The sequence below is a fragment of the Daktulosphaira vitifoliae genome, unplaced genomic scaffold (assembly GCF_025091365.1).
Source record: "Daktulosphaira vitifoliae isolate Bord-2020 unplaced genomic scaffold, ASM2509136v1 Scaffold_1, whole genome shotgun sequence".
NCBI lineage: Eukaryota > Metazoa > Arthropoda > Insecta > Hemiptera > Phylloxeridae > Daktulosphaira > Daktulosphaira vitifoliae.
Genome location: NW_026099572.1, coordinates 86,233,483 through 86,246,148, shown reverse-complemented (window position 1 = coordinate 86,246,148; position 12,666 = coordinate 86,233,483). Strand labels below are relative to the sequence as shown.

The 12,666-nt window shown below is 33.1% G+C and overlaps 3 protein-coding genes across 3 annotated transcripts; all 3 read right to left on the bottom strand.

Annotated features, from left to right (window-relative positions):
- Nucleotides 1-418: 418 nt before the first annotated feature.
- On the bottom strand, nt 419-922 carry LOC126896067 (uncharacterized). The gene has a single exon (XM_050668517.1). The coding sequence runs from the start codon at nt 920-922 to the stop codon at nt 419-421; it is 504 nt and encodes a 167-aa protein (XP_050524474.1).
- Nucleotides 923-7,438: 6,516 nt separating this feature from the next.
- On the bottom strand, nt 7,439-8,437 carry LOC126896059 (uncharacterized). The gene has a single exon (XM_050668504.1). It carries the CDS (start codon nt 8,435-8,437, stop codon nt 7,439-7,441), a length of 999 nt encoding a protein of 332 aa, XP_050524461.1.
- Nucleotides 8,438-9,144: 707 nt separating this feature from the next.
- LOC126896054 (uncharacterized) lies at nt 9,145-10,485 on the bottom strand. The gene has a single exon (XM_050668490.1). The coding sequence runs from the start codon at nt 10,483-10,485 to the stop codon at nt 9,145-9,147; it is 1,341 nt and encodes a 446-aa protein (XP_050524447.1).
- Nucleotides 10,486-12,666: the final 2,181 nt, after the last annotated feature.

The following is a 12,666-nucleotide window of genomic DNA, read 5'->3' as shown; positions in this document are numbered from 1 at the left end:
TATATCTCATTAGCATGATTGTTTAATTTAAAATTCACTTCTTGCATTTCACTAGTTAATATTTTTGTATTTTTTTCTATGGACTCTATTTTTGCGTCTATATTTGCAATTAATGTTTTTATTAGGTATACATCATCTGATAATAATTTTGTTTTACTTTCATTATTTTTAAAATTCGAATGAAACAATAATATATCTTTTGTAATATTTTCATTGGAATTTTGAATTTTTAATACATCATCTGTCAATAATTTTGTTTTACTTTCAATATTGTTAAATCTCGATTGAAGCAATAAAATGTCTTTTGTAATAGTATCATTGGAATTTTGAAGCTGAATGAGTTGTTTGTTTCGTTTGCTCTCTATCGAAGCGCCGAATATGTTCATGGTTCAATACCACTTCAATAAACTGATAAAATTTAATTTTCATCACTTTTTATATCATTCACAGATATCCAAGAGTTGTGAGAAGTGTCATAACCCAACCATTTCACCAATACTTTAGAGTTTTTTCTTTTAATAATTCTCTCTATGAGAAAATCGTCTGGATATTTAGTCAGTTGTATTTCATGCTCATAAAAACAACCTTTTATAGGCGCACCAGTGTAATCTTCTAACATATAAGTCACCGGCAAGGTGTTGTTTACTTTTGCAATAGTGAATATTTCACTCGACCAATTAGCTATATAACCTTTAATAAACAAAGTTTTATAAATAGATATACGCACTTTTTGACCTATTCTGAATTTAGCTTTAGATTTTAAAACTTTTCTATGATTAAATTTCACCGATAACGGATTCTTATCAGCTTGTATTGGTGTCATTCCAATCGTACGATGTTTACTGTTATTATATTTTTCCATCAACAAGTCTAATATATTAATCCATTTTCGAGAACCTCTAGCGGTGAATTCACGATACATGATTGTTTTTAATGTTCTATTAAAACGTTCTATAATGGATGCTTTAATTGTACTATAGGTTGAGTAATGGTTGATTTTATATTTTTTTACAAGCTCGTTAAAATGTGAATTAAAAAATTCTTTTCCTCCGTCAGTGTGCAAAAGCCGTGGTTTACGTATTTTAAATATTTTAGCTATAGCTTCGGCAACGGTTTTTCCAGATTTATTTTTTATTGGGACTGCCAAGCATATTTAGTAAAACAATCGATCACGCAAAGTATATACTTATAATCCTTATTCAATTTTGCGATAGGAATAACTTCTATTAAATCAGCTTCCCAAAGATCGTTTTTACCGTTAACGTTGACTCTTCTTCTAGGGAATTTTTTTTCTAGCCGGTTTGTGTAATTCAAACGCTATATCAAATGTAGACATATTTAGGCAATCGTTTAATATATCCGGATTCTAATAGTTCTTCAAAAATTGATATTATTTCATTGTCTAAACCAGAGTTACCAGCGTTTTTTGAAGACAGGGGTAGCTTCAACCTTGACACTAGTTCGTTTGGCTCATCCCAAAAAATATACGTTTCTTTATAGTTTTGTAAAAGTGTTTTAGAAAGCTCACCTCCAGAAGTAAACAATTTACCTACTATATCGGTATATTTTTTACCACCTTTTTTTATATGATTTTTATCAGCTTTCAAGTGAGATGATGTTGTTATAAGAATTAGTTTGTAAATTTCCAAGTCCTCATTTTTGTAATCTACCGGATGTTTGTTAAATATAAGTCGAATTAAACCACGTGTAAGTGGATAAGGATTGTTATATTATAAAGAGCGATCCATTTTGCCAATCAAAAATTACATCTCTTGATTTTCCATATGATATTATTTCTCCTCTGTCTCCCAGTATTGGACCATACAATTTATCTAATTGCTCCGAGTTAATCCATTGTTTTTTATTCTCACCTATGTATCGATTTAGTTTTATTAAGAAATCATCCTCTTGCTTTACAGAGGATGTGTTGTTGTTGTCGAATTCATCGACCTCATTAACAACATTTTCTTGTTTAATTATTTCATTTTTTTCATTATTTTCTCTAATATAATTATCTTTTTCGTTAAGACTCGCTATACGTTCTAGAGGGGATATAATTGGCTTTAATGTGTCTGCATTAAAAAATTCATTATTTAATCGTCCTTGTTTTAAATCGTTAAATTTACGTTTAATGTTCTCTTTTGCTTGTATTAAGTTGGTTAGCAACAATTTCTCGTTTTGCATAATTGCCGACTACTCGACTACACAAATTTTCGTCTTATATAGTAACAAAGCAATGGAACCCAAAACGGTAACGTCCATCGTCTCTACGATCATCTTTACTAATAACCACAAATCCAAATTTTTCACGGTTCCAACCGGTCATGCAAAACGTTTTAAAATCTTTAAAACTCATATCTTCAGAGCAATGGTCTTGAAATACATGTTTAAGATTAAGTTCATCTTGTTTAAATAATAATATATAATTGCTATTATCCCTTAAAAGGTGCTTTGGTATTCTAGAATAGGATTGTGCAAGGTAAAAACAATCTATGTTGTTGTGTCTACCGCGTGAATAATACGATTCGATAACATTCTGATTTTCACATATCACGTCATCGAAAATAAAAATTGAGTTGCCAAGTGCTTTTTCAGGGGATATAACAGTATCGTTTTCGTGATACGTAAAAAGTTTTATACCGTTTATCCCGCCTAGAATATTCTTTAATGTTATATACTTTGGTTGTTGTAATGTTTTACTGTAAATATAAACGTTTTCGAATCTCACACCGTTAATATCTGTTAACAGAGCAAAGATAACGTTAGTTTTACCACAGCCCGAAGGACCTACAATTAAACCTCTTATAGTATTAGGAAATAAAGATCCATGTCGTTTAAACTTTTGTTCATCTGGTGTATCAACTTTCTGAACTACAAGCTTGTTTTTATGCTCGAAAAAACGCATTCTATTAATTTACATATAAATGTTGATGTGTGATAAATAAATATCACACACGATGAAACCTACTCGAATGTTGAGGAACAATAAAGGTGGTGGGTTATTGAANTTGAGGAACAATAAAGGCGGTGGGTTATTGAACTACCTTATAAATAAAACTCCTGTGGAATTACATTTACCAGGCGACTATCAGTAATAATTTTAAAATATACACAAATTACTTAAATTAATTGATTAATTTTATAGATTTTGTGGGCCAGGAACAAAGTTGAAAAAACGTTTGTTGCGTGGTGACGTAGGTATAAATAGCTTAGACAGAGCTTGTAAAACNATAAATTGCTTAGACAGAGCTTGTAAAACGCATGATATAGCTTATGACCAAAGTAACGAAAAATTAGATCGATGCACTGCTGACGCAATTCTAGAAAAGCAAGCTTGGGATATTTTTGTTTCAAAAGAGACAGGGTTAAAAGAAAAAGCAGCTGCACTGGCTGTCACTGCAGGTATGAAAGCGAAGCGTAAACTTGGTATGGGTTTGAATAATTTAAAAAATAAAACGTTGAAAAATGATAAAAAAATTTTACGGCCTCTAAAAATAAATCAAATAAAAGTATAAAAAGGAAACGACAATCGTTGTCCAGAATCATTCCATCGCCTAAATACGGTGGTGTTTTACCTTTAATTACTTTGTTCTCTGCATTGAGCGCATTAGGTGGATTGGCCGGGGGTATTTCAAATATAATTAAGACAGCGCATGAATTAAAAAACAACAGCAAAAATTCGTCTTCGGGAAAAGGAATGCATTTGAAGCCTTATCATAAAGGAAAGGGAATGTTTTTAAAACCTTATAAAGGAGAGAGTATTCACAGTGTAAAAAAAAAAAACCTCTCAAAAAATAGAGTTACCTAAACAAGCAATGTATGATTATGAAATAATAAAATATGCAAAATTGTTGAAAATCCCTCAGTTCAGAGGCTGCTACTGTAGAGATAATTTACCAAAACGGTGTAAGCGGATAGAGTCTATGGTTATAATTTGGATAGCGTCAATAACTTTGGCACGCATTGGGTATGTTTTAGAAAAGTTAATAGAGACGTAAAATATTATGACAGTTTTGGAAACTTAAAACCCCTTACTGAAGTACAAAAATATCTAAGTGGATGTAATATAACATATAATTACAATAATTATCAGAAATACGATTCAACGAATTGTGGCCAACTCTGTTTGAGATTTCTATCAAACTTATCACCATGACATCGATTTCAGTGAATGGTAATTCATCAGAGTTGGAATGTGCCTTTTTTCCACCTCTGCAAACCGAAAAAAATACTAAAATAAGTCTTTTAAGTTTACAAACAAACAATACAATTCCTAATATAACTGAAAATAGAAATAAGATAAGTGTTGCTAAAGAAGATGGTAGTATTTATGAAATTATTATTACAACGGGATCATATGAGTTGTTGGATTTAGAAACTTTTTTAATGGATTTTATGTCAAAACTTAATATAGTATTCCAACTTAAAACCAATCAAATAACATTAAAATGTGAAATGTTATGTAATAGGGACATTGACTTTTCTATACCCGGTAGTATTGCCACACTATTGGGATTCGAAAAAAAAATTTATCCAGCTAACGTTAAACACATATCAGAAAATCCAGTTAATATAATGAATGTAAATTGTATAAAAGTTCATTGTAATTTAGTATCTGATTCATTTGATAACGGTGCGCCAAGTCATGTTATACACGAATTTTTCATGAACGTTCCAGTAGGATTTCACGTATCCGAAGTTATATTATCAAACCCAGATTATTATCCTCTTAACACGACATCTATAAGCCAAGTGCAAGTATAATTGAAAGATCAAAACGGAAATTTAATCGACTTAAGAGGTGAACCATTATCGGTACGTTTACATATGAAACGTGAGAGTTGATGGGTCTCAAATTTAAAAATTTTAAACAAACAGTTAGTATTGGTAACNGAAATTGTAAACAAACAGTTAGTAGTGGTAACGTAAAAACGTATAGTAATAATAAAAATAGTTTATTAAATAGAAATCTTCGTAATTTTTATAAATTAAAAAATACTCGGTGTATTCAAAATAACCATTCTCCGGGAAAGTGTTCAGAAAATAATAAAAGAATAAAGTTAACCAAAAACAATTTGTCATTTCTGAAATCATTAGGTGTATTATAAAAAAAAAAAATGGATAGTTCTTATTTGAATGTATTGGAAAAATATACAGACGAATCGCCTATAGAGGATTTACATTATCGTTCCTATTTACCATTTTCAACTACAGCGCTCTCAAACGGTGATCAAATACGAATAGCCGTACAAAATACCGATGCATACACTCTGTTTCGTGAAAGTTTTATATACATTGAAGGTGAAGTAAAAGTAAAATCAGGGACTGTAGGTAAAATAGCTATTGCAAACAATGGATTAGNAGGTCAAATAGCTATTGCAAACAATGGATTAGCTTTCTTATTTGATACAATATCTTATGAAATAAACGGAGTAGAAGTTCAAAAAGTANTAAACTGTTAAAAATTGTTGAAAACTTTAAAGATATTTATTGCGCGTTTAGAAATTGGGACTTGTCTGTTTATCCAGAGTTGCCCAATACAGAGAGAACAAGTCGGATGGTTAAATCAACCTCTAACATAGATAGACCCCGTTATATAATAATAGCTTTTCACACGGCTGAAACTAGTGAATCAGGAGATCGTACACAAAAATTTGACTCATGCTCTCTAGTAAATCTAAAGGTGCATTTAAATTCATTCGAGTATCCCTATGAAAACTTTAATGAAAATTTCGATAAAAAATTAATAACTTTGTTCTATCAAAACTATATAAATTTTCAACAAANAAATTAGTAGTGGTATTACATGGTCCAATGACGAGGCAAAAGAACTTTTAAAATCTAGTGTTACTTTAACGAAAGTTGTATAGAAATTACCAGTTGTGCGAGTTAATGACCGCGAAAAATTAGAACTGTTAAAAATTGTTGAAAACTTTAAAGATATTTATTGCGCGTTTAGAAATTGGGACTTGTCTGTTTATCCAGAGTTGCCCAATACAGAGAGAACAAGTTGGATGGTTAAATCAACCTCTAACATAGATAGACCCCGTTATATAATAATAGCTTTTCACACGGCTGAAACTAGTGAATCAGGAGATCGTACACAAAAATTTGACTCATGCTCTCTAGTAAATCTAAAGGTGCATTTAAATTCATTCGAGTATCCCTATGAAAACTTTAATGAAAATTTCGATAAAAAATTAATAACTTTGTTCTATCAAAACTATATAAATTTTCAACAAAATTATTATGAGAGAAAAAAATCTAAACCGTTATTCAATAAAGAAGAATTTTTAAAATATGGTCCTCTTTTTTGCATTGATTGTACACGCCAAAAAGACGATTTGAAAACCTCAACCATAGACTTGAGAATCGATTTTGAATCATCTGAAAAATTTCCACCGTCCACTACTGCATACTGTTTGATAATTCACGATCGTATATTACAATACAATCCATTTAGTGGAGACGTTCGAAGATCATAAATACTTTTTCTCTACAAATTCATTAAATATTGTTATCTTTTTTTTTTTTAATTATGTAGTCTATAATAATTTAAGGAAATTATTTTAAATTAATGTAACAATATTTATTTTATTATAAACGACTAGAACAGCCGGGAAAATATATTGTATTTTTTTTTTTTCTATAAATACAAAAAATAATTATGAAATAATAACATATATGTATACATATTAACTAAAATAAATTACAGTTTATTTGTTTAGTAAAATAATTGTTTTTTTACACACAGATAAATATATTATATTGATCTATAAAAGTAACAATTTAATTAAATATATATAAAATCACAATTTAAATTAATTTATTATATTAAACAAAAAAAAAAAATTTTGTTCATTCATTGTTCACTTTTTTTTCAAAGAATAATGTCCCCAAGCTTTTGTATATACATTCGGATATTTTTCATCACCACCGACTAGTGCACATTTGTCATATTTACTAGTCAGAGCAACTTTTTCCATTTCTATCGTTTGTAGAATATGATTTTTCGATCTAATGGTTGACATTTTACGATTAATTGATAATTGCTCCTTCAAACACTTTAAATAGTATTTTATTTCAATTGTACGCGCAACGACACCCATTGACACTCCCTTCAGTCTTTTCACCTCGCATATCTTTTTTTCATTACCATCAGATTTTATAGTGTACGCATACACCGATTAAATTAAATAGTAAACTATAAAAACATTTTACCACGACAAAAATAAATAAAATAGTGTAAAATTATTATTCCACTTTAAATTTAGATATATTTAATTGAATATCCACTTATGAGATACATTCTGATATAGACAAGATATCCTTCAAAAGTTTAAACGTTGATGACATAATAATTAATAGCACCCTACACAGCCACCGGTTCATACACGTGCGATCTGTACCATCCTATATACACGTGTATACAAACGACCTAGCACAACAAATCAATGACCGCGGCACCTTTGTGTGCCAGTTCCCGCTTTCTATATACTACTAATATACCCTCAATGCGTACTGTAAGCGTGTTGAATTCTTCAACCGTAAGAATTTGCATACCAATTACTCGTTTGAGATGGAATTTAATGCTTTTAATAGCAACTTCCCATAAACCTCCCATGTGAGGTGCAGCAGGTGCATTAAAGTGCCAATTGCACGGAACACGTTCTGTTAATTGTTGTCGTACTGCAGTATCATCAAATAATGATTTCATTTGACGGGCTGCCCCTGTATAATTTGTACCACAGTCCGAGTAAAAGTCATTCATTAGACCGCGTCGCGCAACGAACCGGTCCAATGCTGCTAAAAACGCTTCGGAAGATAAGTATGACACTATTTCAATATGTATGGCTTTTACTGCCATACAAACAAATAAAGCTATGTACACCTTTGTTGTGCGAGCATTTCTTCGCCTACACTCTTTTACCATATATGGTCCACCATAATCCATACCAACCTGCATAAAAACACGCTGAAATTGTACGCGTGGCGTGGGCAACTCACCCATATACGGTTTAGGATGGCTAGATTTATACCGAGTACAAGTTATGCATTTAAATATGCACTGACGTATTGCATTACGTGCGGAAAGGATCCAAAATCGCTGTCTTAATGCAGAAACAATAAATTTTGGACCAGCGTGTAAAAAGGCAGAATGGTAATAATTAATTATTAAGGTGGTTAAATGTGACGATTTTGGTAATAGCAATGGATGTTTAGCGTTCATAGGTAGCGAAGAGTACCTTAGTCGTCCATTAACGCGTATTAATTCATCTGCGTCTAAAAACGGAGCGACTTGAGCTATGGAGGGCGGTTTGATTATTACATCTGGTTTTGACAATAATTTTAACAAACCGGAGAAATAGGTTTTTTGCGTTAGGCGAACAGCAACATGAATCGCACGAGTTTGCTCAATCAACGTAATTGGGCCCATATTACATTTTCGTTTAAGTATAACTACATTAACAAAACGAAGACTATATGAAATTGAACGCTGTAGTTTTGGTAATGATGAGAAGCGCAATAATAAATAATCGTCAGACAGTGTGCCGCGAACAATAAGTGAAACGGATTTTACAGGTTTTACGTCAAGCAAATTGGCAATGCTCAAAGGCGTAAATTTCGAGTGCGGCCATTCACCTTCAGGTAATGTAAAAATGATGGACCGTTCCAATGAATATTACACTGTATCATTGCATTTGGCAGTAGGCCGCGAGACGAAGGATCAGCTGGATTCTCGTCTGTACAAATATGTGACCAGCTGCAATTCGGTATTAATTGATGAATTTTTGCTAATCTATTAGTCACAAATATTTTAAAGTATTTTTGATCAGTGGTGATCCATGATAAAACTATCGATGAGTCCATCCATGCCCGAATCTGTGATATGGTAACGCTTGGTGATAAAATGGACTAACTCTAGCTAACAGTTGAGCCAGTAAAAGTGCGGCACACAATTCGAGTCTCGGTATTGTTAATGACACGTCTTGTTTACTAGATTTCAATGGCGCAACTTTGGTTTTACACGTAATAAAATAATTGCTTATTTGTCCCGAAGGATAGGTGACGCGTAAATAAACCGTAGCCGCATAACCAAACTGTGAAGCATCACAAAAACCTACCAGCTGTATATCATTACAATTAATAATGTCGATTTAACGAAATATTACAAAGTGACGGCAATTCAGTAGCGAATTGTTCCCACTGAGTACGTAAGTGAGGAGACAATGACGTATCCCAATCAAATTGGTCTTGCCATAAGACCTGAATAAAACCTTTAGCCCATAAAATAGTGGGACCCAAAGCGCCGATAGGATCAAACAATTTGGCTATAGTAGACAAAACGCCGCGTTTTGTTAATGGCGTTTCTTTAATATTTGTATGGTAGCCAAATGTGTCACTTTGGGTGTTCCAGTGTAAACCTAGAACTTTGACAGTTGACTCATCTTTCGGGTCAAATGATGGACGCTGAGCACGGTCATCAGGTGGTACACGATTTATTAGCTTCTCACTATTACTACACCACTTTTTTAGCGTACAACCTGCGGTAGATAAAAGTCTAATGATGTGGTCTTGAGCAACAAGTAACTCCTCTTCAGTGTCTCTACCAATAATAATGTCATCCACGCATGTATTATGGATCAAAGAACCTTTTGCAACGGGAAACTTATGTCCTTCGCGCATGTCTAACTCGTGTAGACAACGTATCGACAAATATGGAGATGAAGTGAGCCCGTATGTAATGGTAAGCAACTCAAATTCTTGGACTTCGTAATCGGGAAATTGTCGCCATAAGATATGTTGGTATACGCAGTCCTCTTCACGTATTTGAATTTGACGGAACATTTTAACTAGATCAGCGGTAAACATAAATTTACGTGTACGGCACATTAGTAACAAATTACTTATATCAGTCTGCAGTTTTGGACCAACACATAACACGTCATTTAATGACAAACCAGATGACAATGGCGCACTACCATCAAAGACCACACGGATTTTGGATAAATCTCCGTCTTGTTTTATCACTGCGTGATGTGGGATAAAATATTTGCCAGGTCGCGTAGCGAGTTTCATGTGACCGAGCGACAAATATTCATTCATAAATTTGCGGTACGCATCGTATAAATCTGCATTTTTAGAAAGACGTTGTTCGAGATTATATAATCTTTTGAGAGCTAAATTACGAGATTCGCCGAGCCCGTGGTTGAGCGTAGGTGCGTTCATGTCAGCGGTATTTTTATTACACCCCACAGAAATCTCGTCTTTGAACGGTAGCGCCACACAAAAGCGATCCGATACATCACGTGTGGTAGTATGTGTAAACCAGTGATTACAGAGTTCATCTTCTGTTGTAGGAATTAGCGGGACAGACGGTTCTTCTATTGTCCAGAATTGACGCAACAAACTATCAACAGATGGGCTAAGAGTCACGGCAAGTGACGTCAATGGCTGAGCGAGACTGTAGCTACTAATATCCATCCTAGGTAGGTGTCAAGTGCGGAGGGTAGACTTTTCATATGTATGGTCTCCGCCTTTGAACGTACAGTATGTGGAAAGACATCTCCGCCCAACAACATATCAATATTACCGGGTGTGTCGAAGTAGGGATCGGCGAACAAAAAGTCGTGATATTGCTCACGTACTTCTGGTGGTAAACGCGTGGTCGGCATGAGATGTGTTATGTTTGATAAAACTATCAAGTAATTACAAGTAAAGACTGGTTCTAATGCATAGTGTGGTATAAATGTGCATTTAGAAATGCCTTTTATTTGGTTTACACGGTTTTGCGCCAAGCCGACTATCTCGGAGAGACATTTACGACGCGGTAAGCCAAGACATAATAAACAATCTGACGTAATCGCTGATATTTGGGACCCATTGTCCATTAACACACGCACACGCTGTTAAGAGCCGGTGTTATCGCGAACTCTTACGACATCAGTACCCAATACTACAGTACTTTGTGCATATGAAGTACCTGAAAATTTCGGCGGCGTATCACCTATTTGATCAGCAGTTGACGAAGTAGATGGCGCAGGTTGATCCATGTGCAAAATAGTGTGGTGATTTTTCTCGCATTTCTTACACACCGAGTTTAAAGCGCATGACGATGCAACACGGTTTAAGACAAGAAAAACATAATTTGTGCGTAGAAACATGATCACGCCTTTTCTGAACAGAAATTTTTTGAAAGGTATAGCACCGATAAAGGGGGTGTGCACCCTTTTGACAATAAGAACACTGAATTTTATTTTGAACAGTAGGCTCTAGATTATTAGACGCGACGGTGGTTAATGAATGTTTCAGTAACTGCGAATTTTTCTGTAGATTAGAACCTTTAAGATTTTCCAAAATTTTACAACCTTGCTGAACAAACTTCAGCAAGTCATTCATAGAAGGAATAATCGATTGCATTATACTGTTTTCGGATAAGTGTCTTGTTGTGTTATCCAGTACACGAGAAGCAATATAGAAAAGCAAAAAACCAGACAGGTCATCTACGCTTAAAATTTTGATTGCCTCGATATTTTCTTTGAAGACATTTAAAAAAAGTTGCAAAGATAAAAGTGATTCACTATTTATAGGTCGAAATGCAAAGATTTTGTCCAAATGTGCTGTTGCTAACACTCTTTTGTTTTCATACCTATCGGTAAGTGCGCTCCACGCTATATCATAATTGGCTTCCGTAATTGGTATAAATTTTATGACAGCGAGCGCGGAACCGGACAAACACGAAAGAAGGAAATGGAATCGCCTAATTTTATTAGAATCGACATTTACAATAGATTCAAATGTATCACGGAAAGTAGTCCAGTCTGTGATACTACCATCAAATTTTAAATTCTTTTTTTAAAGATTGAGTTCTAATAAACGCGTTTACAATAGCCTGTTGATGTTCGCGAAACTGTTTTTCGAGAACACTTAATTGACAATCGCGTAATTCAAACTGTTCTTTAAGGCTAATGTCAGACTTAAACTTAATAACGAATTTATAAATTTTAGTAATCGATTTAAGAGAACTATCCCGTAAAGTACATGCTCCAATGAGAGTTTTTTCTTCCAGATTTACTTTAAAATGCCTCGGGGCCATTATTAAGACAAATAAATATCCACGCTCGAAGGACCAATGTATGACTGCAGCGCATTTTATCAATGTATACCATTTCACAAATATCTCAGGTGTACATTGGTCTGGACCCGAACGATTCATTGGCCAAAAGTCAAGTTTGTAAAAAATCGTTATAAACTTATTATATAATTAATTACTGTATTAAAAGAATTATTTTCTTCTTCTAAGTATAAAAAAAAATTGATTTGTCATGTTGTTGTAACTATCCCTTCAAATACGATTTATTATAATCCTGCAGTCCTTTTTTTTCTTTTGCCCAATTTAGAATTTTTTTATACAAGAGCTATGAAACACCAGTTCATAAATTATTCTAAATACTTGAGTCTATTACAAAATTTGCGTAATACATGATTTCATGTAGAATTTGTGTAATGACATAGAAAATCATGAACTAAAAAAATTTCACAAAATTATACTTCAACAACCCTCCATGAAAAAATTACAAGTTCCAGTAAAACAAAACTTGTTTCTACATGAAATAGGATAAATTGTAAATTAAAAAAAATCACTAATAGCTGCCCGAGTTAAAA